The 25,808-nt window shown below is 39.2% G+C and overlaps 1 protein-coding gene across 6 annotated transcripts in view; it reads right to left on the reverse strand.

Annotated features, from left to right (window-relative positions):
* Positions 1–25,808, reverse strand: part of SNX25 (sorting nexin 25) — a 133,080-nt gene that overhangs the window by 65,885 nt on the left and 41,387 nt on the right. For 5 of the 6 annotated variants that reach the window (XM_064585682.1, XM_064585683.1, XM_064585684.1 and 2 more), the window contains 3 exons: positions 20,959–21,175; positions 15,539–15,711; positions 13,631–13,817 (listed from right to left, as the gene is read on the reverse strand). In XM_064585682.1, coding sequence (XP_064441752.1) covers positions 13,631–13,817; positions 15,539–15,711; positions 20,959–21,175 — 577 coding nt within the window. Of the gene's footprint in view, positions 1–346; positions 443–13,630; positions 13,818–15,538; positions 15,712–20,958; positions 21,176–25,808 lie in introns of all 6 variants that reach the window. The other variant, XM_064585687.1, reaches the window with a different exon arrangement.

Below are 25,808 nucleotides of genomic sequence, written 5' to 3' on the forward strand. Positions count from 1 at the left end.
AGATTTTTTTCGATACAGTACAGTACTATAAATGTATTTTCTTTTCCTTATGATCTTAACATTTTCTTTTCTCTAGCTTATTATAAGTACATAATACATATCACATATAAAACGTGTTGATTGTATATGCTATTGATAAGGCTGCCAATCAACCATAGGCTATTCGTAGTTAAGTGTTAGGGGAGTTAAAATTTATACGTGGACTTCTGACTGCACGAGGGATTAGAATCTCAACCCTACGTTCTTCAACGGTCAACTGTACATCCAAATGCTGGCGGCTATCCTTGCTGGCACAGGGTTCCTAGTCCTCCGGGAGGACTATCTACCCAGCTCTTAGGAATAGTCAGCACTCACTTGGCTTTCTTCATCCAGAGGAGTGCATGGCCTTGCTGGTGCTGAGTTTGGTTCAAGAATCTGGAGGACTGATATTTGCGAACATCCTCTTGATCGGAAGTGCACAAGTATGTGTTTTTCCAAAATGATAATGTAAACTCCAATATTAAGAGGAAGCCACTAACAAGATTTTGGTTCTTTTCCAGCTATGGTGAGATCTTACCTCCAGTATCTCTTATTCCAGGGTCAAGAAAAAGGTCACATGAAGACAGCCATCTCTTGCCCGAGTTATCACCTCACCTCTCTTTAGTTTTGAACACTCAGCTACATTAATAAAGACTCAGGGCAGGTTTGTATTTTTGAAGTCTTCCCACCATCTCAAACTCACCCGAAATGCTACAAAATTAGTCTTCAAAATAATCACCTTAGAAATATATACATTTATTGCCTTTTACTGCCAATTGTTCAGAACTTTGGAATTCTATCAGAATTGACTTCTAAGTTATTTATACACACACACACACACACACACGCACACACAAATATTAGTCTCCTCAATTCTCTACACACATCTTACACAATTTTTTTTTAATTACTATTTTAGATCTGTCTTGGATGTGCACATGCTGGAATGTCTTAGGAGAGTCAAAAGCTGAATAAACCCTCAGGTGTACAATATGGTAAATGGTTTAAAATAGGTTTTATGCTAAAATTAGCAATTACAGGGGTGCCTGGGTGGCTTAGTCAGTTAGGCATCCCAACTCTTGATTTTGGCTCAGGTCCTGATCTCAGGGTCATGAGATTGAGCACCATGTCCAGCTCTATGCTCAGCGCAGAGTCTGCTTAAGATTTTCCTTCTCCCTCTCCCTCTGCCCCTCCTTACCGCGTGAACACGCACATGCACGCGCGCACACACACACACACCCCTACACACACACTCCCTCTCTAAAAAATAAATAAAATAAAATAAAATTAGCAATAACATAGACTAGAATACCATATACATAAACAGGTTTTTAAAACATTTAAAAGTTAAAAATAATGTTTTCAAAGTTGCTACAGGCTACTTTGTGCTAGGCTAGGGACAGTGTTTTCATTTAGAGGGACTTCAGTTACAACATTTGAAAAGAAATAAAGCCATGGTGATTTCAGCTGGCTACGCTAAAGCTGTTTCCCAGCTAAGTGTAGCAGAGTAGTCAAGCATGTGAGCTCTGACACCAGGTGGCCTGTGTTCAAATCCTGCTTCCAACACTTACTGTGTCACCCTGAAAAAATTATTTAAGCTTTCTAAAACTCAAGAGTCCTCATTTGTAAAAAGACTAACCATATTTTTGAATATTATTTCAAAATATTATTTTGAAAATTATTTCAAAAGTAACAGTATTTGTGAATATTAAATGAGATAACAACTTTAAAAAAATTTGGAATAGTGCCCAACCCATAGTGAGAGTTTAATAAATATTAACTATTATTTTTGTCCCTTAACACCGCTGTTGGTTGACCCTTTAGATATGCAGTATTTAAGGAGATGCTGTGTGTGCGTGTTTGTAAAATATATATATAAAAATTTTTAAGTAGCCTTACTTTTCTCCTGATTATAAAAGTATCTCAGCCTAATCAATTTAAGGCCACCAAGGTCACTGAAGTCCAACAAAATAAGGTTTATTGACTCATTTCAATAAGCATGAAGAAACATGGGGTGTCTCCCCAAATCAAGGAAAAGATAGCTTCAATGGGATTCTGGGGAAGTATGGAGTGTAGATGAAATTTTAAATGAAGGAGCATGTTGACAGGTTCAAAGCAGAGCTGTGTAAATCATCATTTCACATAGATCCAGGGTCTCACTTTCCTGGATACTACAAAGTTATAATAAACATGGAATGGTTAGTCCAGAAAACCCCTTATCTGTAGCTCTACTTCTGACTTATATAAATGAGGGGGCTTCTCTGTGTCAAAGTGACTGAAACCCTCCAGGCAAGAATAGGATGTGTCACTCTTACCGAAATAATTTCAAATGGCAAAATCTAAGATTTTAGAGAGCAAAGTTTCTCAGTGAATAAGAAAGCGGTGGTCATTCAAAGAAGGTTATCATTATGACATTTTACAGCTGCTATGCATACTTGGAAAAAAAATATATCATTTCCTGTTAACTTTGTAGCTGGTTTTAGTATCTGTTATTCCAACCTGATAAATGGCTGGGCAGATTTTACTTCCTCAAGCTGAACCCATTTTTACTTTCTCTAAAGTAACATATATTCACTGAAGAAAATGGGAAAATATACAAAGCACGACATTCAAAGTCAATCACACTTAACACTTGGTGAGTATTTACAGACTTCTCTTCAAACAAATTTTTTTGTTTTCTAAGACTGGGTTTATGCTATAAAAGGCCTTAGAGCCTTTTCAATGTATACCATCTTCCATATTATTAAATACTCTGATGCAGCACCACTGTTAAGTGGCACTCCATTGTACAGGTGTGTCGACACCTTTTTTTCACTAAGCCCTAATGGTTACGCATTCTGTTATTTCAAGCTTTTCTCTATTTTAAATAAAATTGCAGGAAACTTTCTTGGAAAAATCTTTTCACACGTTCATGATTATTTCCTTAAAATAAGTGCTTATGAATAATAACTGTATCAGAAGGAATACCCATTTTGTGACCTGCTTTCCATATTATAAAACTGTGATACAGAAAGGCAATAATTCATGCTCCTCCCAGGGGGACATGAGGTCGTCTGTTTTCCTACATCCTTGCCAACCCTGGGTGTCAAATTTTTAATCTTCGCCAATATTATGAACCAAGGAAAGTCTCTCAGGTTAGTTTTTCTGTCTGAGGAGAACAACAAGGTTCAGAGCTATCTTCCCACGGGGTGTGTTTAATCGTATTAAGCAGGAAGTGCCATTAAGCTGTAGTACCAACTGGGGAAGTATTTTCAGTCAGGACTCAGAGTAGTCAGTCTCTTTCCTCTAATGGGGCTTTTAAACCAGTTTTCCATTTTTCTAGTGTGTAGAAGGCAGCCGATTCCACAGAAAGACTAAGGCATGCTTCCTAAGCTTTTTCCATTCGTGGCACACATGGCAAATGATAATATTTGAACAGAACCGCCATCCCAGGTCCTACCCAGCCACCTGGAGGGCTGAGGAAACCTTGATCCCCACACACCTATACATTACATTTGAGTCACACCAGTTAGAAAGTTCTGGACCAGAGCAGCCTGCGGTATCCCGAACTTACGTAAACACACATACACAATTCATGCTATGTGTACAGAAAATAACCTGGAAAATACCAAGTATTGTCATGTGTTTGCAATGTGGCTTCTATTTTCTTCATCTGGTTTAGATCTTTAAGTTTTCCTAAAATAACATGTTACCATATATTCATTTTCTAGTTCCCAGAAGTCTATGGAAATTACATGTTACAAAAGCAAGCTAAGTTATGTCACCACTGGCTAGCTGGTGTCCTTCAGTTAACCTCAAGGCGGCCAAAATTTTTCTCTCTGCTACCTGTACCTCGTTTCTACTAGTGTTTCTCATATCTTTATATCAGCTATTAATATCACCATAAAGTGTTTATTTATAGACCAGTGTATAGCACCACTGATGTTACAGTCCATTCTCAATTCTTGCCTGAGGCATTTTCATTCAGGATGCTTACTGAATATCATCTTTAGTTGCCTAGTTTTATGTTCTGTACTGAAAATGTCCTAACGACTTTCTCCTACACTTTGAAGTTTTTCTGACATAAGAGATTGTATTGCCTCATCTCATCCATTAACCCTGTTCAAGTCAGGATCTGAGAATTCTGTTGCCTTCTCCTGCTCACGGTTATATTTTTAGCTCTTTATTGGGATCCTAGCAGGTCTGTCCTCAGAACTGTGCTGATGCATTATCTCATTTAATTATCACAACAGTCGTATGAAATAGGAACTATTTTCTCCACTTCACAGTTAAAACTGACGCTTGGAGCATACATGACTTGCCAAGGCCACACCGCCTATAAGAAAGGAAGCCAAGTGCAAGCCAGGTCTGCAAAATCCAAGCCTATCTGACTCGAGCCCATGTCTGTGGGTAGAGTCTACTTTAGATAGCGAGACTGGTCGCTATAGGGTGACTTTTTGTTATTAACCCTCATCTACCTCTAGGAGAACTGCATTTCTGTGTAGTGCAGGGTCATCAAAAGACAGAGCGTGTGGCCACTACTCAGCAATATGCTGGAGCCAGCTCACAAGGCTTGTGTCGGCTCAGGAGAGCCGGCTGTTAACTTTTCAGGAATTAAAATCTACCATTATTAAAATGATACAAACCTGCGATTAAACTGTACTTTTTAAAAGGTGAAAGTACTTACAACTCATCATTTCCTAATAACTGGATTGGGCCAGCACCTATGTTCACGGTTACTCACGTCTACTGTGTCAGCATGGTGGAGCCACTATGTATAGGAGGGTTGCTGCGACAAATCTCTTCCCAACTTCCCATTCAGTGAGCTCATCCTGGCAGCTTAGTCTTAACACCACAGAAACCAGCAAATGCGACGAGTCAGGGTTTCTTGCCCCTTCCCAAAATAGCCAGTTTTTAAAAATTACCAGCACACCACTTCTATACTCTTCACTACCATTCCTTCAGTGAACCTGGTGAATCATAAAATTCTTCTCTATCGAGTAGAGACCCAGCACCACCACTTTTGCTTGTTTTTTCCAAAAAAAGAGCGCTACCCATCCACCCCACCACCTCCTCTTGATGTTTTGTTCGAAGTATAAGGGGCTTCATCCCCAGCCTCTCTCCAGCTCTCTCTCATCTTCTCCTCTATGCTCTAGAGAAGGAAGAGGTCTTTAAACTGACCACAGAGGAGGAGGAACCGGGCATGTGAAGCACAGCCCTTCTGTTCTCCTCCTCTTCAGAGCATGTGTTCTCTGCCTCCAAGGACAGCCAGCACGTGGACTCCGCACCTGCCAGAAAGATGGGGATCGGGAGGGAGAATCAGGGACAAAGCCAGGTGGGAAAGAATGTCTGATTCTGAGATTCCATTTTAGAGAGTCATTGCTTGCATATATAAACTACATTCTCCATCATCTATCAGTAATAAGAGCAAGATTTCTGGCCTTCATTTGGCTTATTCCTTAGCCCTTAGGTGGTTCAGACCTCAGGCTGGAGAGAGGAGCACTGTTATTTATTGGGCCTCCTCAAACCCCCAAATAAAATGTTGCACTCTAGTGGGCCACAAGTAAGTGATCAGTGTCCACATGAAATTAGATCTACTTGCAATCCTTGGTCTGAGATCGTAACGATAGCAGTAACTAACAATGCGGAATATGCAGATCCTGGGCGGAGTGCTTTATGTAAATGGACTCATGGTCCTCATGGTCATTCATAAAGCAGATACACCTTACCCACCGTGCCAGTGTTGCTCCAATTATAAGCACATCATGAATTCTTTAATTTCAGAGATCATAAACTTCTTTATCCCAAATATCCCCTCCTTAGATCAAATTTTCCATTGCCATCAATACTTATCTTTCCTCTTAAATGAAGGTATTTTGTTTTCTCCCATATGTTTAACTACCACCTCTGTGCCCTCTGCTATTTCTCAGACACCAACAGAAGGAATTAAATTCTGAAGTCAATGTACTTTTACTTTTTATAAAACTGAAAGATCTTTTTGAACGTTTTCCATAAGCAGCCTTGCATTTTAATGTGGTTTTTTTTTAAACTAAATTTATATTCATTTATTCTTTTCATAAAAATTTGCCAGGCTTCTCTTTGTTTTATACTTCATGATTTCTCATCTCCTTGCCCACCCACGTTAACCTTTCCTTCGCAGTTTATATGTGCTTACTGATTTCTGACATGGTGGAGCAGTTTGTCTGAAGGTATGCTCGATTTCTTTTTCCATGTTCCTCTATAACGTAATCCAATTTTACTGCTCATGACTCAAAATCTATCTTCAGAATCACTGTTCAAAGCACCAAACATTCAAATAATTTAAATTCTCCTACACAGAAGCATGCAATTTTAGGAATTTTAATATTTTTAGTGTACTAATCTTCATGTGCAAATGCCCCTGAACTAATTCAGAGATGAAATCCATCCCCTTAACCTCTGAAGAAAAACCATTTAGCAAACTCCCTCAGTAACCCATTCCACTGCTCCTTATGACCTCTTAAATTAACCTATCCATTATGGCCATTCCCGCTTGCTTTATCGCAGTAAAACAGAAAACAAATCCATCTCAGTACACACTCGATAAAAGGTTTCCTTCATTTCTCCAAGCGAAATAATACTTAATATTCTAATTTTAAACCTTTTATTCATTATTAGCATTTCCTCTCTACTATTTTTAGATTCTCCATGTTGCTCTTAAGTAAGGGGTCAGAAATAAACAAATCCAGAACTGAAAAAATCTAATAAAGACCGGACTGGCAGCAAATGAAGTTACGGCAGTGACAGGCTGCCCCGATTTTCTTGTCTCTCTGGCAGCCTTTCCCTGTCTCCCTAACAAAGGATGGCACTTCTGGCAGCACTGTTCCCCACGCAAGGATTAGTGCCTGCAAAGGCTCCTGGACAGTAGAGACTGGCCGCCCCACTTGCAGGAAGTCCCACAAGGGAGGGGCCGTGTGCGCTGCTCTTTTCTGCCCACCTGGCTAGCCGGTTACCCACCTTTACAGGTAGGATTTCAAGTCAGACAGACCTGAGTTCAAATCCCAGCTGTTCCTTATTAGCTAAGTGATCCAGGGCAAGTCACCTTACCTTCCCCAACTACGTAATGAGAATAGTAATACTTAATTCACATAGTTGTTACAACAATCAGATGGTAAGAATTTCACTGTACCTAATGCATGTTAGATATTCAACAAATGGTAGCTTAAAAACAAAGAAGCTTCCCCTTCTTGGGCATTTGCTTGGCATCTCTTTAACTTTGGCAAATGTCTAGTCCCGGAAAGTAGTACTTGTCCAATGTCTGTGCGGGGAGTAGCGCTATCCCGCCTTGCTCCAACTATACAACAGGAGCACTGTAGCAAAAATGGCAACGTGCCCATTCTGCATCTATGTTTCTTTTTTCCTTAGTAATAGAATCCTCCATTTTTAACTGAACCTAAGGCTTCCCAGGATAATTGTATCTGACGGAAAAAATATAAGCAGAAATGTCATGCAGTAGCTTCCAGGTAGTTCTGTAAAAGACAGCCAATGCATGACCTTTGCCACCATCTTTTCTTGCCTTCATTCTGCTTCCTGGAATTAGGATATGATGAATGGCATTCTAGACTACACCCTGAACCACGAGGACTCTGGAATGTTCTAGGATGGCAGAGCAGTGAGCTGGATGGAGCCTGGGTCCCTGAGGAGCGTAGAGCCCTCCTACCAGTCTTAGACTGCCTGTTCCTGACTTCTTTTATAGAAGAGAGAAAAAACCCTCTGGACTTTGGTAAGTAATCATTATTCTGTGGGTTTTCTAGCCTCCTCATCTAAATCTAATCCTAATGTAAGTATCTCCAATCTTTTCATGGGATTCAAGTAATACTTTTTAATCAGGGGCAATTTTGTCCTCCAGAGGACATCTGGCAATGTCTGGGGGATGTTTTTGGTTGTCACAACTACGGAGGTGGTACTGGCATCCAATGGGTGAAGCTAGTGATGCTAATATTCTACAATAAATAGAACCACCCCCACAACCAAGAATTGTTTGGGCCAAAATGGCATTTTCGCTAAGGCTGAGAAATCTTGGGTTAAATACATCTCTCAGGATCACCAGTGACAAAACGCCCTTTATTCATTACAATAAACATGGTAGAAGAATGAGGTGTCTGGATTAATCAATATTCTTCTCAACAGTTACTAGCTCTCACAAACAGTGATAAATAGTTTTCAAAGAATTAGAATATAACAACTATAGGACATCTAGCCGAGACTTGAGATTGGTAGCAAGTGGAAGAATATTCCATTTAAAAGAGATCCTCAATTCTAGTTACACTTTATAATCACCTGGAGGGCGTTTAAAAACCACTCATGCTCGGGTTCCACTGCAGGCCAATTATATAAAAATCCCTGGGGGTGAAGCCTAGGCAAGTGTATTTCTCATGGAGGAGCAAATTGCTTCCATCAAGCACTTTGTGCAAACATGCCGAGGAATTACACACACAACACAGGCAACAGGGTATTCCTGGGCCATGATCCGCCTGCTCCCTCGTAGGAGGTTCTATAAGGGCAGAACCTTTAATTTCCCCTTTGTTTAATGTTTACTCCCACTCCCTCTTTCTCTTCAAAATAAAGGAACACACATCGCTTTCTCTAGTACAGCTGTAATCGTCCAGTCTCGATAACGGATGTGTCTTTACTCTGACCTCTGGTTTGCCTTCCTGACGGTGGTCGCCACCCCACCACCCACACGGGCGGTGGGAATCTGTTCAGTTGTCCTTTAATATCTTGCATCAACAGGACATTCAGATTTCTGGCTCCTGTCTCGTTGGCAGAGTGGATCACTGCTTCCACTAGAAGACGCTGGAAAAGTCAAAATGTTATACCAGTCCAGCCACCACATCCTCACTTCCACATCTTGGATGCCAGAAAAGAAGAAAAAGGAAGTAGCTGCAAAGGACAGTGAGATATCCAGCTGTAATTTTTTTAAAGCCTGGGTGATTCTAATATATAGCCAAGGTCAAAAACCACTGGTTTAGTGTACGCGAAGGGAGCACTTCCAGCTCCATGATCGTACTGTCAAAGCAGCTCATGCTGACTCCGAAAAAAACAAACTGTCACAGAACTACAAATATGACCTTCAAGGCTTTTTTGGTTTGGTTGTTTGTTTTTAATGCATTCCAACCCAGCAGAGTTTAATGACTTTATTTCCTTTAGAAAATACGCATCTATCTCCCAAATATGTATGAAATAAAAGGGGATGGTTTCATCAACTGCTTAAGTCTAAATAAGACACATTCCTTGCTTAGGTGGCCTATCTTAAAATCTTACTGAGGGCAATTTGAAGATAGTGACCTAAAATGCTAATAAAGTCAGACAGTGGCATACTCTCATTGTACAAGAAAAACGGAATAGTTCAGACTATGGTGGAAGAAAGCCACTCCATTAGTGCGAGGCAGCTGATAAGCTTCGTCAGTGCCGGCTTTAGACAAGAGTCTGATAAAAAGCAATTTTGCCTGTCAGTAACAGGATGTAGTCCTGACCCTTGAATACGGAGCAATTTTTCTATCAGATAAATAATAAGTAGCCCAGTAACCAGAGAGTTTATGCAGCATCACTTTTTTTGAGCAAAAAGATCAACCTCTACCACTGCAGAGTTGTTCCTGGCAGCCTTTCTAGTTCAATCTGTGCAAGAAGCAGAGAATAAGGTTAGCCCTCAGATTACCCTAAGATACAATGAATAGGGACACTGCCCCCTGGATACAAGATATACCAGTACAATATCAAACAGAACTGCCTGAAATTTTATCTACAGCAAAGGCCAAGGAATGGTCTCATAGAGAAAATGCCCTTCACAGTATTTTCTCCCAAGCTTCTTTGCCAAGCTGTTGCGGGGACTATATATTCTTCAAGATTACCATGATCCCATAGCTTATGCTGACTAACGTATACGACTTCTTGTTATAAGAGAAATTTGCAGCCCTTCCAAAGGAAGTCATCAACATATTTCCCAAGATTACAAAATTGAAAGTTTATAAAGGGACAGAGGTCAGAAAGATAGGTCATTTAGTTGCACTCAGTCATTACATCAACTTAATTAAATCTGAAAATGTATTGTTTTCTAATAGAGTAGGCACTTTAAGAGTTTGATAATCGAATCACCAAAGTACCTCTCCAAGTGTCCTCCCCATGGACTCTATGAACTTTGTTGGAAAGAAAACCCAACAGTAACGTGGAAGACACAAAAGAGAACAGGAATATATGGAATAGGAATATATATGAGATGGGTGGTTAGGAAGAGATTAGGAATTTTCTGATAATACTACTGAAGATGCTCAATGATAACTCAAAAGGCATTCTTTAAAATGCAAACAACTCAAATTATCTGTCGACTGACAAAAGAATAAACAAAATGTGGTGTATTAATACAATGGAATATTATTCAGCCAAAAAAAGAAATGAAGTACTGATACATTCCACAACATGGATGACCTTGAAAATATTATGCTGAATATAAGAAGCCAGACACAAAAGGCCACATGTTGCACGATTCCATTTACATGAAACGTCCGTAACTGGCAGATCCACAGAGACAGAAAGTAGATTAGTGGTTGCCAAGGGCTGGGGTGGAGAAGGAATGGGGAGTGACTGCTAATGGGCACAGGGCTTCTTTTTATTTTATTTTTTTATTTTTTTATTTTTATTTTTTTTATTTTTTCTAAAGATTTTATTTATTTGACAGAGAGAGACACAGCAAGAGAGGGAACACAAGCAGGGGGAGTGGGAGAGGCAGAAGCAGGCTTCCCGCCGAGCAGGGAGCCCGATGCGGGGCTCGATCCCAGGACCCTGGGATCATGACCTGAGCCGAAGGCAGACGCCTAACGACTAAACCACCCAGGCGCCCCAACAGGGCTTCTTTTTAAAATGACGAAAATATTCTGGAATTAGAAGTAATGGCTGCACAGTCTGAATACACTAAAAACCACTGAATCATATATTTTAAAGTGGTGAATTTAATGGGGTGTAAGCCATATGTCTTTAGTTCAGCATTTCTACTGCCCCTTAAGCCTCTCTCTGCTCAACAGAGGGCCTGCCTCTCAGGACACCCAGTGTGTTAGACTTCAGTGTTGCCCTATTTATGACATCAAGAGGAAGTGATCTTACGGAAAGATTTAAGCGCTCATACCATTTTTATTTCATCATGTTTAAAGGGAAAGCGTCAAATCAGGATACCTAGTGTCCTCTTTGGCCACTCAGGTGAAAGCAATCCAAAATGCCCCTACTGTGACAAAAGCAGGTTATCCAATTATCCTGGGGCTTTTGTTTTCTAAAGGTCAATTCTTTTTTTTTTTTTTAATTCTTATGTTAATCCCCATACATTACATCATTAGTTTTAGATGAAGTGTTCCATGATTCATTGTTTGTGCACAACACCCAGTGCTCCATGCAGAATGTGCCCTCCTCAATACCCACCACCAGGCTAACCCATCCTCCCACCCCCCTCCCCTCTAGAACCCTGTTTGTTTTTCAGAGTCCATCGTCTCTCATGGTTCGTCTACCCCTCCAATTTCCCCCGCTTCATTCTTCCCCTCCCGCTACCTTCTTCTTCTTCTTCTTTTTTTTTTTTCTTAACATATATTGCATTATTTGTTTCAGAGGTACAGATCTGAGATTCAACAGTTAAAGGTCAATTCTTACTGAGTTACTTCTTTACCTATCAGATGACGAACTGCCAATATTAAAATATCTATAGCATTTCAGATAGTCCTGAGCCTCTGACCAGTACGTTTTGAAAAAGATAAGCCATTAATTCTAATCAAGATTCATTCATCTCATACTACAGAACTGTGTTAGAGTACCAATGTTTGATCACTCAAAATAATGACTTCTGATTTCGAAAAAGTCTTTTGGTACCTTTTCATTACACCACTATCTTTGTCAACATGTGTGCAGTGCTAGGATCTTTTGTTTGATACACAAAACAGAACACTCATTCATAAGTCTGGAAGTAGAATGAATATGGATTCAGTTAACTATCTGCCACTATTGATCCTAGATTGTTATCTTAGCCTTCCTTGAAGTTACCAAGTGACCCACTTCTGACTGTATTGTGAAAGACTGCTTAACAGGGAAAAAGTACTTAGGAATGCAACGCCTCCTCAGTTTATCTACATGAGGTGCCATCTGTTCACAAGCAATGTCTTCAGAGAAAACCGTAATTGCACAGAGGGTGGTCATCACGTTACCAAGGTCACACCACATGCAGTGCATCCAGAACAACAGGTACAGCAGCAGGCAGACAGAGCACTACTGGAGCACAGGTTTGAAGAGCATCTCTAGAACCAGCACTTGGGGTGCGTGTGTTGGCAGTTTGAAGGGGAAGAGGAGGCAACAAGGGTGTCCTGTCCTTGTGAGCTCTTTCACTCTCTATAGAATGACACTTTAAACTCCTTTTAAATTTCAAAGGAAGTCCTGATAAGGATAACCTTTGAGTGGGTATAACCTGTACACCCCAGATAACAAATCTGGGATACTGACTCTTGGGTTCTCTACACTCAAGGGTCACAGTGATCAAAAAAGAATTTCTAGGTTCAGACACAGATGATTATAAATCTCTAATAAATGAGTACCATATAGCTTATTCAAGATTATGCATGGAAAGAGAAGCATAAATAAATCTCCAGAGATTACATCCCCTAAGAATTGAATTATCTGTAACCACAATCATACAAGTGAAGCCATCATTATACATTTGCAGGACCTAGATCAATACAGGACATGGTTTACAAGAACATGGTACCCTCTATAATGTCTACCTCTTACAATACTGTGTTATTCAGATTAGAAAACTAAGCAGCACAACTCACCTTAATGGCGACCCTAGTTCAGAGGCAAATATGACAAATCTAAAATCCTCAACGAGTTTAAAGACCTTTTCAGTCAATATTTTATTTTCCATCTGTAATTTATCAAAATTACTTACCAGAAGCAAAACGGACATATGGAGTTGCCTTTCTTCCCCATGTATTATTGTTTGGGGACATTAAAACTGAAGAGGAACCACAGAAACAGAAGCCTAGAAAATCCACAAACTATATATTGCTATATAATCATACTGTTTATGCATATACTATGAAAATAAAAAATAAATATACAAAAACAGACACACTTAGCCTTAAGATATCTCAAGTACGATAAGGAAGATTCCATTCCCCTATCAAAGAGACTCCTAGGGTATATTTCAAATGTGTTTTCTCAAAATAATTAGTCAAGAGCCCATGATTCCCAAACCTGGGCCTGCATTTTCTAAGAAAAATGAAGATCAATGCAATGTTCTATTATGTAATTTTAAAAACACACCATCTCCTCCCCATGGTTTTCTAAGTAAATATCTGAGCAGCTAAGTAGTTACTCCTACAACTAAACAGCTTTCAATCTACTATAACCTAATTACTTGAAAAACAGGATACCTTGGGGGGGGAAAAAAAACACTAATTCCTCTGTGAAAGGAGAAACTGGATAAATTTAGTTGTCACTGAGTAGTAAGATTTATGGACCTCCTTTATTTCTGCCTCCCTGACAACCACATTGTTTTGGTACCTAACTAGGCAGAGGATGATAATTAGTAGCTACTGTCATGCTATAATTAAAGATCAAATACCTTAGTTGCTTCAAGAACTCAACATCAGAGTTGCTATTAATAAGCTTGATGAACTCTTCATAAGAAGGAGCATAGGTGTAGGCTCTCTTGTGATGTTCATTCATCTGCTCTCTGCGCTCCAACTGGGCAAGTAGCATCTGGTTAATGTAATCTGGATTACTAAGTAAATCCACTACTGGCTTCAAGACTGTGGGAAGAAGAAGAAAGCACCACTGAGAAAGGTATTGTCCTTTAAAGGAATTGTTTTTCTTTTTCTTTTTTTTTTTTTTTTTTAAAGATTTTATTTATTTATTTGACAGAGAGAGAGATAGCGAGAGCAGGAACACAAGCAGGGGGAGTGGGAGAGCGAGAAGCAGGCTTCCTGCCGAGCAGGGAGCCCGATGTGGGACTCGATCCCAGGACCCTGGGATCATGACCTGAGCCGAAGGCAGACGCTTAACGACTGAGCCACCCAGGCGCCCAGGAATTGTTTTTCTTTTACAGAACTGAAACCACATTTGGGAAACGTTTTTAAACTACCCAAATGGGAAAAATACAAACAACTCAAATATTCAAAAATGCGTGTGCGTGTACATACAGCTCCCTCTGGGGGGTATGCTACCAACTACGGCCACAATCAAGTGGTTGATTTAACAAACGAGTTAAGTTTAAAGGAATAATGAAAGAAAGTCATCTGCAACCCAGGTTCCTAACAAAGACATCAAAATTAAGTACACTGATTATTTTCCTTTTATCTATTTTTTTATAAGGCTCAATAGGTTTTGTCTGCCAAAAGATGAAAGTGAACGTTCTCCCAACTGGTGAATGCAGACCTCAAGGAAGAAGTTGTCAAGAAGTCAATAACACGACTACAAACTCATCCTACTAACTTTAGGTTAAAAGGTTCCCTTTTCGGGGTGCCTGGGGGGCTCAGCTGGTTAAGTATCAGAGTCTTGATTTGGGCTCAGGTCATAATCTCAGGGTCCTGGGATTAAGCCCGGCGTCAAGTCTGCTTGAGGATTCTCTCCCTCACCTTCTGCCCCTCCTCCCCACCACTTGCACACATGCATGCTCACACATACTCTCTTTCTCTAAAATAAATAAATAATCTTAAAAAAAAAAAAGTTGCCTTTTCTGGGGTACCTGGGTGGCTCAGTTGGTTAGGCAACCAACTCTTGAGCTCAGCTGAGCTGTTGATCTCAGGGTTGTGAAGCCAAAAATAAAAAATAAAAATAAATTTAAAAATTCCCTTTTCTCTATATTTGGTATCCACTAATGACCACAGACAATAAATGAGACACTCAATCAATGCATATCAAATGCAATGTTATTTGAGATTTTGAGGTAAGAGAAATTTCTCTTAGGTCTTATTTTCTTCCATTTTTCATATTCTGGCCAAGCATCTCCCTCATTATACGTCCTTTAGTAATTACATTATACTGTGGTACAGTTCCTTTTTTGTTTATTCCAAGTTCACAAAATTACATATAGGCATTATCAATGAATCTTCTATCTTAAAAGTATTTTAAGTAAATGCACACTAGAGTTTGAGTACAGGTATTCTTTCATTGATGAATATATTATTGACCTGGATAATTCAAAAGCTACCCTAAAGGGATGCTTCCCTGTGAAGAACATAAGGACTCATTATCCTTTGTCAAAATAAACAACAGAATGGATTATGCATTTGGCAACATGTTACATAAAAAACTTGGTTATCATGGATGGCCAAATAATGCTGTCTTTGAGTGACACTTCACATTTGAAAATCTGAAAATATCTTAGCTCCCACATGTCCCATGATATACAAGGTCCGCATAGGTCTATATAAAGTGTTATCCACAGTAGTATGCAGAACATTTGTTTGCATATCATTTGTTTGCATATTTGTTATCACATTAGTAATAAGAATTATTTATAAAAGTCTACCTTTTGTTGTGAGTATTTCTGCAAGCATTATACGTAAGCTGAGAGACTGGACATCCTTTGAGGGAAGGAGACAAAACACCAGAACCCGAGAACACATTTGCAGGAATCTCACTTCATCATATGAGTTCCTCAAGCATGTATGTAACACAAAAGGCCTTGGTTGTTCTTCATGTCTAAAAGAAATTAATGAAGAGAAGGAAGAAGAAGGAAAGAAATTTCTGGAAACAATTTGGTTATGTATCAAGTATAAAATATCTCAAATGGACAATACATGTTGTAATAATTGTGTCCACTCCTCAAAAATGTCAACAGCTAATAATTTTCTCAATCACAGACTAATTTAGAAAAATGCTAATGCATGCCCTTGCAGGATTTCAAACCTTAAGTAGCATCAACAATTACACGTAACTCCCAAATCACAGCAACAATCCAGAAAAGTCTGAGTGTTTCTTTAACTGGATTATTTTTAAGTCCCCTAGATGTCTTCTTAAATGTGATCTACAGCTTCATTTTTCAAAAAAAACTTAAGAAAACATAACCAGGGTCACTAGACAGCTTTCCTGACTAAGTAATCATGGGATAAAAATGCTACGGGTTTTCTACTGAGGAGCAGGTCCATGACTTACTTGATGCTACAGAAATTGTGGCGAATTGCCTTCTGTGAGGTTCCCAAGTATTTTCTAAAGAGTCTTGCCAACTGTGGTCACAGGCTTCCCTATCAGCACTGACCCTCTCCTCATCCCAGGACCATTAATTTGGAGGATCTGAGTGAAGAGAAGTAGAAAGTAGAACTTTCTGTACCTCCTTTTCGCACAGTACCTTGATAGGAGTAGTTCAAGAAAGACTGGGAAGTTCATTTTTCTAATACCTTCCAGATAAGAGACAACGTTTATGGACTTCTTATATTAACTAAATACAATGCACCCAATCCTGGGCAAGGGGTGACACTATGCAGAGCAGAAGGAATCACACCAGGTGCTTCACAGTAATGAAACAAATGCATATTAGTGCCTTTTACGACTAGCACCTCCGGAGTGTTGATGGCAATTTCTTTTTGCACTGGACAATGAAGACTAGTTTCCAGAGTAGGTACTCTAAAACAGAAAGATTTCCTCTTTGTCTTCTACGACAAGCAAGAAAAATTCAATGCTAATATGAAAAGCCAACAAAAGAAACAGATTTTAAGAATAACCCTTTACATATATAGTGATATATGTTGACTCTTTAAAAATGGCATCTTCAGCTGGCTCAGTTGGTAGAACATGAGACTCTCGATTTGGGGGGCATGAGTTCAGGCCATTAGGGGTAGAGTTTACTTAAAAAAAAAACAACAAAAATAAAAAATAAGTAAATTTAAAATGGCATCTTCAATTATTTGAAATTCTAGCTATGCTGCCAGTTAGAGATGATCTTTTAGTATAGTAAGATCTAGATGATACTCGTCTCATCAAGCACTTTTAAGGATGAAACTTTACTTTAAAATAGGTAGTTGGTTAACAATTATTGGGGAAAGTTGGCCCCAAAAAACTAACGACAGAAGCTTCTTTCTATAATTACAAAATACCTCTCAAAGTATTCACAATCCCTTCTCTGTTCCAATGGAAGGCAGACAAAAGGAGCCTGGCCATCAGACTTCTACAAGTTCATCTCCCTCCTAGAACTGAGTTAGGGAAAAACTTTCTGAGTGAGCATAAAAGGCCAGATATCTGGTCAGACGCACTCCATCTAAGGAAAAGGGAGAGGCCAATGCTTCCCTGGAGTCCCTCTGCTCACTCCAAGCAGGATATTCCTATGATGGCTTCTAGTTCATGGACATCAAGTACTGCTTCAGAACCCGAGGAAAGATCCCGAGGCACGTGGCTGCTTCTGGGTTAGGGGGTGTCCATGCACCTGCGTGCAGGCAGCACCCTCCTTCTGCCAGTGTGGATGGATCATTTGTTTACTCCAAGTCCTACTATTTGCATCTGGGTTCTCATTCCTAGTGAGCAAAAGGACATTCACCTCTTGTGAATTTCACATGTACAACAAGACTTAATCTTCCCACCTACACCGAGAAGCAGGTATCATCAGCAGCATTTCATAGATGAGAACATTGAGGATCTGAGTGGTTAGCGAATAGTCCAAAGTCGGAGGTAATAAATGGTAGAAATAACTCTCCTGTTCAGCCTGACTCTCAAGTCCAGACTCTACGCTACTCCATAATCAAAGACCACAAAGATGAAAGGGGGGAAAAATTCAGAGATAAAGACAGAAAATATGAATAAAAAACATTATTTTTTCCCCTTAAACAGCATGCCTGTACTTGACTAGTAAATCAAACACATAGAGATTGTAAGAAGGAGACTATGAAATTAAAGATGCTACTGATCAAACAGCATAAAAAGAATCAGTTTTAGATTTTCCTGAAACATGCTGGAACAAGACAGATGGGACAAAGGAAGAGGAAGCAGAGGCAAGACTTAAATGTGATCTGGACTAGGTTTAAGGCAGCAACAGAATGTCAGCCTGGAAATAAACACAAGCTGACCGGAAAGCTGCCTCCACACCATTGCCTAACGGTCAACCAGTGTATGTGTTGCTTTTATTAATGCAATTTATTATTCTCTTGTCTGACAGTGGCCAATTCAGTTGGGTGCTTCCCAGGCTGCCAAAGTCATTTTGCAGCCGACAGATATCCGCACACCGATGGAGATTTCTAGGACGAGGGCACTATTTACCTGGGGCAGGCAAGTGCAGACAGAGCCATCAAACCTAGACACACTGTCTGCCAGTTTCACTGTGTGATTTGTAGAAGATAATGCATTAACAGATATTAGTTAGGGTTCACTTCTAGGGCATAATCATCTATATGCAAAACACTAGTAACCAACTGGCACTTTTTCAAATATCTATAATCCCAGAGGACAGTGGTAGATTTTTTTTTAATAAGAATCATCAACTAGAGCTTCTAGGCATAGCCCAGATATCAGCAAAATAAATCTACCGTTGGTATAAGAAAACTAGAAGCCCAGAGGGAAGGCGTTTCTAAAATGGAATCAATTATCTGTTTCTATTATTGTGATGCTTTACCCATAATATCTTTATATTAGTCACAAAAGCAGTAATTTCAGAAGCTGGTAAATGTCTCCATGAAAAATATATGCTCATGTTCAAATTAGATCATCATGAAAATACTAAATTTCTCTAACCACTTGCTCTTCTCCCAAACCTAAATCCATCAGTCTTCTCACTGGAATAAAACATAAATTTAAAATACTGTCCTTCATTGAACCATAATTTAAATACTTTAAAATGAGCTTCCACTGAGTTCAGAAAAGTCTTGGACAGTACCTGGCAGGCAGAAGCAAGGAGCCCTTTATACAACAGATATTACAGCAAACCAGCAGGAGCTCCTAGGGGTTGCTGGACACTTGAAAAGAGCAGCTGAAGCTCTTGAGACATCAGGGTATGTATAACCCTATAGTTCTCATTCTCTCCCTTTCCTTGTCAGTTCACACACTCCCTTCCTGGAAGTTGCTTTTTCTACCAACAACAGTTTTCAAAGGGTGGCGTGGGGATCCCTATGTGTAAGACAAAATGTCACTTGTCTTTTCCACTCCTGTTCCCACTGGCTAATGGGAAGTGGACTGTGTTCGTGCACTTTAAAAATGTCTTGGTTTTAACAGCTGACATGGTAAATATCGATAGTATAACAAGAGGTGAGGTGGTATACATTTAACAACTGGCTCCCCAAGGGGAAAAACAGCTGATTTGTAGCATTCGCCACTGCACAGTGTAAATACTCCCACCATGGCCAATGACAAGCTAGCAAGGTGATATTCCTGATCTCAAAGTAAGGAAGGGATGTGCACAGTCAGCTCTTGCAAACGCAAACCAGTACAAGCTGGTTCTAGCATCCCACAAGACAGAACCCACATAAACAAGAGTGCTTTTGGGGGAGCCTGGCTGGGTCAGTCAGAAGAACACGCAACTCTTGATCTCGGGATTGTGAGTTTGAGCCCTACGCTGGGTGTAGAGATTACTTAAAAACAAAACCTTAAAGAAAAAAAGTGCTTTTAGGTTTTCAACAACTTTAAAGAATACAGAGGGATCCTGAGACCAAAAAAAAAAATCTGAGAACAATTGCTCTACAGTAATTTTTTTCAAATCATGGGTTGTGACCCACGAGGAATAAAATAAAATTTAGTTCATCTCAAATACCATTTTTAAAAAGATGTTAACACAAAAATACTAGTTATCACAGGTAATAAGAGTATTGTTTTATGAAACTGGGTCACGATATAAAATGTTTTTCTTACTATGGGTCACCGTTTTTAAATGCAAAACATTAGGGGCAGCAAACTGGAAAATATTAGGCACACGATGGCTCTGTACATTTTGATCTCATAGCCTGTGCAACAACAGACTCTGGGAGAGAGAACAACTGATGGAAAGAGGCAATACAGCCAAGAACAGGGACTGCCCGCTGACAAATTCACTGGGCAGGGCCTCTCAGAAGAGAACGGGAGTCACCACCTGCCCAGTAAGGATGCCAATGCTTATCCACCCTCATTTGTATTTTTCAGATACCCACTCTCTCCCCTGAAAGTAGAGGTAGAAGAGTAGCAGTGAGAATAGGCCACGTTAACTGTAAGGAGCACCCCTCCTACTGAGTCCATATCCAAACAGGCAGAAGACTACTCCTTTCTTTCAGTAAGGTGACTTTTATACGCAAGTTAGAAGTGCTGTAATTCAGCATTCTCACGCTCACTCAGGAGCAGGACATACAATTAAGAGCCTACCAGCAAACCTCTAAACAAATCCTCTAAGGATTTGTTACAAGCTCAGAAATGGCCTTGAAGTCTTCCTTCCAAAGGCAGAGTCACCTCATAGGCACAGATCTTGTCAGTGGAACAGTACAAAGAGCTAACAAGCCTAAATATTCACAATTTTCATATTGAAACATTTCTAATTACAGCCACAAACCCCAATATTGAGTTCTTTTTAAAAGTCAATTTTCAGGGTACGGTGATGCAACAGAGCTCTCAACAAAAAGAAATTCTAAACCTTACTAAACATTGTAAACTCATGGACACTTCACAGTATAAGACACTGTATTTAAATTTTCTACTTCTAGGTACTCATGATTCTATAAACAAGTTCATGGCAGTGCTGGCTCGGTAAAATTCACTTCATTGTTTAAGTTTTTCACAAAATTAAAGAAGTCCATAAAGGGGTTTTCTATTAGAGAGTTATAAAAAAAATCTACTCTACCAGTACACTATAAATGTTCTCCCTCAATATATCTATATTTCAAGCCAAGTGCCAGCAAGAGGCAGAAAATTCTAGAGTTTTATCTTGACTTTGACCCCTTTCTGTATAAGAAAAATATTTTAATGTGGGAAAAAAGTGGGGGAGATTGTTCATGTTTGAACAGTTACCTGGCATTCGCAGCTTTCAGGTCACAGAAATGAGTGAGTAAAGTTCTTACAACATCATTGCAGATGACTTTAACCACATCCACGTGGCTCAGTCTGTGACGCAGCTGTCTGGCAATTTCCCAAAAGTCTTCCAAGAGCAGGTGGTAAAGCTGTCCCTCATCTCTGCTGAGATTTCCATACCAGGACAGAACGTAATCTCTATAACTGTAGTCAAACACTACCAGGAATAAACAAAGCAATGAGTAAATCTTAGACGAAAGAAGCATATACCAAGACCGCATTTCTACTAGACGCTGAGGACCTACTATTCAATATTCACTGTTTAAAATATAAAGAGAGTAGATAACACAAGAGAAGACACAATCTTTCCTAGAATATTTGAAAATAAAAAGATTCTCAACTAACTAAAATTCTAGAGGTGTGGTGACCATATGTCCTGAATTTTTGTGGACAGCCCAATTTCTAAATATTCTATCCTGGGGCCAAACTATCTAAATTTATCAAAAAACAGAGCATCTTACACAGTGGCAACACACTTACCGAGTCTGCCAGTCATCAATTTATTGCCTCTCGCTTCCAAATTCACCCTTTCTTGCCCTGCTTTATGATACTGGAGATAGACCATGTAAACATTTCTTTGCCAACCCATACCATGTTAGAGTTTGTCAGGAGAGGATGCTGGGGGGACTGTGGAGGAGGAAGGGGCTTCTTCTCATCCTGGTTCCTGTGTGCTCTTCTCTGATTGCTCCTGCAGTGTGCGGCGGGCAACAGTAGGTGGGGCATCAGATGGCCTCACCCCCCGCAGATTCTAATGGCATTCAGAGGGCAGCTCCCCAGAGAAGTCTGCTAGTACCCTGGGGCGGCTTCCCGTAGCCTGTGGCATCTCCCCCAAACTTCTCCACCATTACCTGGGTGAGACCTGGATCTCAACTTGGGGGTGAAGAAGGAACCCGCTCCCAAACGCATCCCTCCTTGAAGTGCTCTGCCTTGGCCCCAGAAGTAGTGATTGCTCCCCTTATCTACTCTTCCTATATTCTTTGGAGTTCTTTTTATTCCTCAGTAGTCAAGTCCCTTGGCAAGTTAATCATTCTTTATATTAAACTTTCTTGTTCAAGTATTATGTGGTTTCTGTCTCTTAATGAGACCCCAACTAATGCAGGAAGAATCCCCTAAGTCAGAGATCACACCAGGCTCAGCATCTGTGGCTGACAACCTTCTTTGGAAAATTTCTAGTATCTCTTTTCTTAATTCTGGATCAATTTTATGCCTTGGAAATAAAAACCCTTAGCTCTAGAGCACTGCTGTCCCAACAGAAATAGGAGAGTCACATATATAATTTTAAGTGTCTAGTAGCCACACTAAAAAAGGAAAAAAGAAACAGGTTAAATTTTAATAATATGTTTCAACTAATATATCCAAAATATTATGATTTCAATATATAATCAAGACTATCAATTAATGAAGTTTTTTTTTAAGATTTTATTTATTTATCAGACAGAGAGAGACACAGCAAGAGAGGAAACACAAGCAGGGGGAGTGGGAGAGGGAGAAGCAGGCTTCTCACCAAGCAGGGAGCCCGATGCAGGGCTCGATCCCAGGACCCTGGGCTCATGACCAGAGTGAAGGCAAATGCTTAACTATCTGAGCCACCTGGGCACCCCAATTAATGAGATTCTTTTCCCATGCTAAGTCTTCACCATCTGGTACATATTTTATACTTTCAGCACATCTTAATTTGGACTAGCCACATAACTCAATCGCCACTTGCACACAGCAGTTCTCTGTTGCTCAAGGCAGCTCAAGTCCATATAGAAGATGAAGACTGAAAAATAAAAATGTTACTGGACTAAAGTCGTGATTTTCCCAAGGGAGGAAGAACACAGCCCCATATCCATGTTTCAGCATAAGGATACCTGTACTATTTTTTAAGCACTGCTTATTTCTCAAGGTTTTCTCTTTCCTTCTTCAAATACCACTTGATTTGGCTTAATTTTGATATGACCATACTTTGTCTCAGATAAATAGTCTATCCTCTTGCTTTGCTTTGTTCCCAAGAATCCTGTGGAACAAAAAGTAACTTGGGATCCTGATTTACTGCACACCTGGCCCACAAATGTCTGACCCATAATTCTCAAATAATTCTGCAGGCCAGGACTGGGTGCTTGTTTTATTCATCTTGATTGCTATACACCAATTTTAGATGGGCTTAGGTGGGGGGGAGATGGGAAGGTGGCAGGAGGGAGATCACAGTTCTTAGAAAACTGAATAGCAAATGGAACCTCCAGCTCAGAGTTCATCTTATGTAAGGATTCCATATATGTGCAAAAGCCCACAAGTCAAGGAAAGCCCCGTTCTTGTTTTAATATTCTGTGATGGCTTTTTTTTCTCAGAATATCAACTATGAAAGTATTATCCAATGCTTTTCCACATTTCCAGAATTTCTGCATTGCAGCTTTATAATAATTCACAAAATGGCATCTTAAATCCCATAGGTCAAAAACATACATAAATCATCAAGAATTTTGTTCACAGACACATATGTACAAAGGTTTAGCTAAATCCTCAAAGTGATTCCACTGGCCTCAGTAGTGGGATAAGACACTTAAGACAGCTTAAGCTTTATAGCTGAGAACGATTACTTGCCAAAGACTAAGGGGCAGGCATTTAAAAGAAAAAAAAAAAAAAAAGAGATACTACCTCAATCTTTCATTTTTCATTAAATAAGCATTTAATTCTGGTATGTACGGCTTCCAGTATATAAGGTAGAATAGATATCTGCTGGACACAAAAGAAAAGGCAAAACAAAAGCAAAACCAACAAATAAATCATTTCCTAAACCTTTTGGCTATTTTCTGATCACTTCCAAATATTAATTTGAACAAATGGTTATGTTTTCTAGATTTTACAAAAAGTAGCCACATCTCATTCCTAATTGGACTATTCCATTTAGGAGAAAGCAGAAATGGTTTCTGACCTGGATATTTAAGAAATTGGAGCAAAAACAGGAGTAGGCTAATCCCATAATCTCACTTATTGACAAAAAGTAGACCATAGCTCCTACACAGTAATTGGTTACACATCCTCTCAAGAAATTGAAGCTCCAAGAAGTGAAATAACTTGCTCAAAGTCAAATAAGTGGTAAAGCCAAGTGTCCTATCTGCCAGTCAAACACTCTTCCTACTCAGCACACTGTAGTCCTGCATGAAGGTGGAACAAGTCACATGAGTAAAAGACACGAGAAATCTGAATAGCGGCCCTTTCCATTGGATATCCAGCTTCTTTAAAACATTTATATGAAAAAAATATGCTAAAAATTGTCCTAGAAGGCACTAATAGGACCAATGGGTGGAAGTCATAAGAAATTGTTTTTTCCGTTCAACATAATGAATAAAATCATTAAAGCTATTCAAGATTCACAGTAAATGGTGAATATTCTATCATAAGAAACTTTTAAAACGAGCTGGATATCCAATGGACAAGGATGACCTAGAAAAATTACTTCCTGAGATGGGGGGCTGAATTATGTAATCTCCACAGACTCTTGTCTGCAAAGCTTTTATATCCTTCTGGTAAGAGCCACCGTGACTACAAAGCACTGCTAATTTGTTCATTTGCAATTCTTTCTCCCTTACTCTCTTATTAAACAAAGTTGTCATACCACAGAATTTTTAACTAGTAGCAAATAAACCTATAACCCGAAACGTTTGGGAAATAGAAGCATTTTTCCTTTCGTTAAAATTTAGTTTCAAATTATAGAAGGAAATTAAAAGCAATTATAAGAGACTTAATATCTTTAAAATAAGATCTTCTTAGCACGCTAAAGGATTTATGTGAAGGGCATATTCATCTACATAATTTCCCATTACACATGTTAACCACACACTGCATATGTTAATTAATACAGCTCTAAAATACTCCTCCAATACTACATTTTTGTTAGGAATTGATAAAAATGAATATGGGTAAAAATCTCAACTCAGGGGCGCCTGGATGATTCAGTCAGTTAAGCATCTGCCTTCCATTCAGGTCATGATCTCAGGGTCCTGGGATCGAGCCCCGCATCCCGCTCCCTGCTCAGTGGGGATCCTGCTTCTCCCTCTCCCTCTGCCTGCCACTCTGCCTACTTGTGTGTGTGCTCTCTCTCTCTCTCTGTCAAATAAATAAAATCTTCAAAAAAAAAAAAACACAACTCAGTAATAGAAGATATACCTGGAACTAACAAATCTCTATCAATAGCTTATCAGTACACCTTTAACCTAAGTATTATAAAAATATAGCAAATATAAAAAGTGTGAAACAAGGGCAATTGGCTGGCTCAGTCCATAAAGCATGTGACTCTTGATCTCAGGTCATGAGTTTGAGCTCCATGTGGGACAAAAAAAAAAAAAAAAAGAAGAAGAAGAAAAGAAAAGTATAAAACAGAGCCATGATTCTAAGTATATATTATGTAGCTAAATATACTCATTTATATACAAGTATATACATATACTCATTTAGATACAAGTGCACATATGAACAAAATATTTTAAAATATATCCTACGGATCAATTTGAAGAGACACAGAAATTCATGATAAAATTATTTTATGGTCTCTACTAAGAGATAAGCAGAAATAATATAACAAACCCCAATGAGAAATGGAAGAACATTTATGCTCATTGCCAAGCAAAGAGTTTTTCTTCTAAACACATAATAGCAGCCAACAAAAATTCAAGTGCTATTATCAGATCTATTTTCTAGACTACTCTCAATGAAATAAGCAGGTAAAAAGGAATCACTGCAGATTATAGAGAATGGAATAACATGTTTGGAACTTTGAGTAGGATTAATGTAAAAAAGAGGATTTAGGG

Source organism: Mirounga angustirostris, unplaced genomic scaffold, assembly GCF_029215605.1.
Source record: "Mirounga angustirostris isolate CCGP_5_RB_7025 unplaced genomic scaffold, mMirAng1.0.hap1 SCAF_2, whole genome shotgun sequence".
Lineage (NCBI taxonomy): Eukaryota > Metazoa > Chordata > Mammalia > Carnivora > Phocidae > Mirounga > Mirounga angustirostris.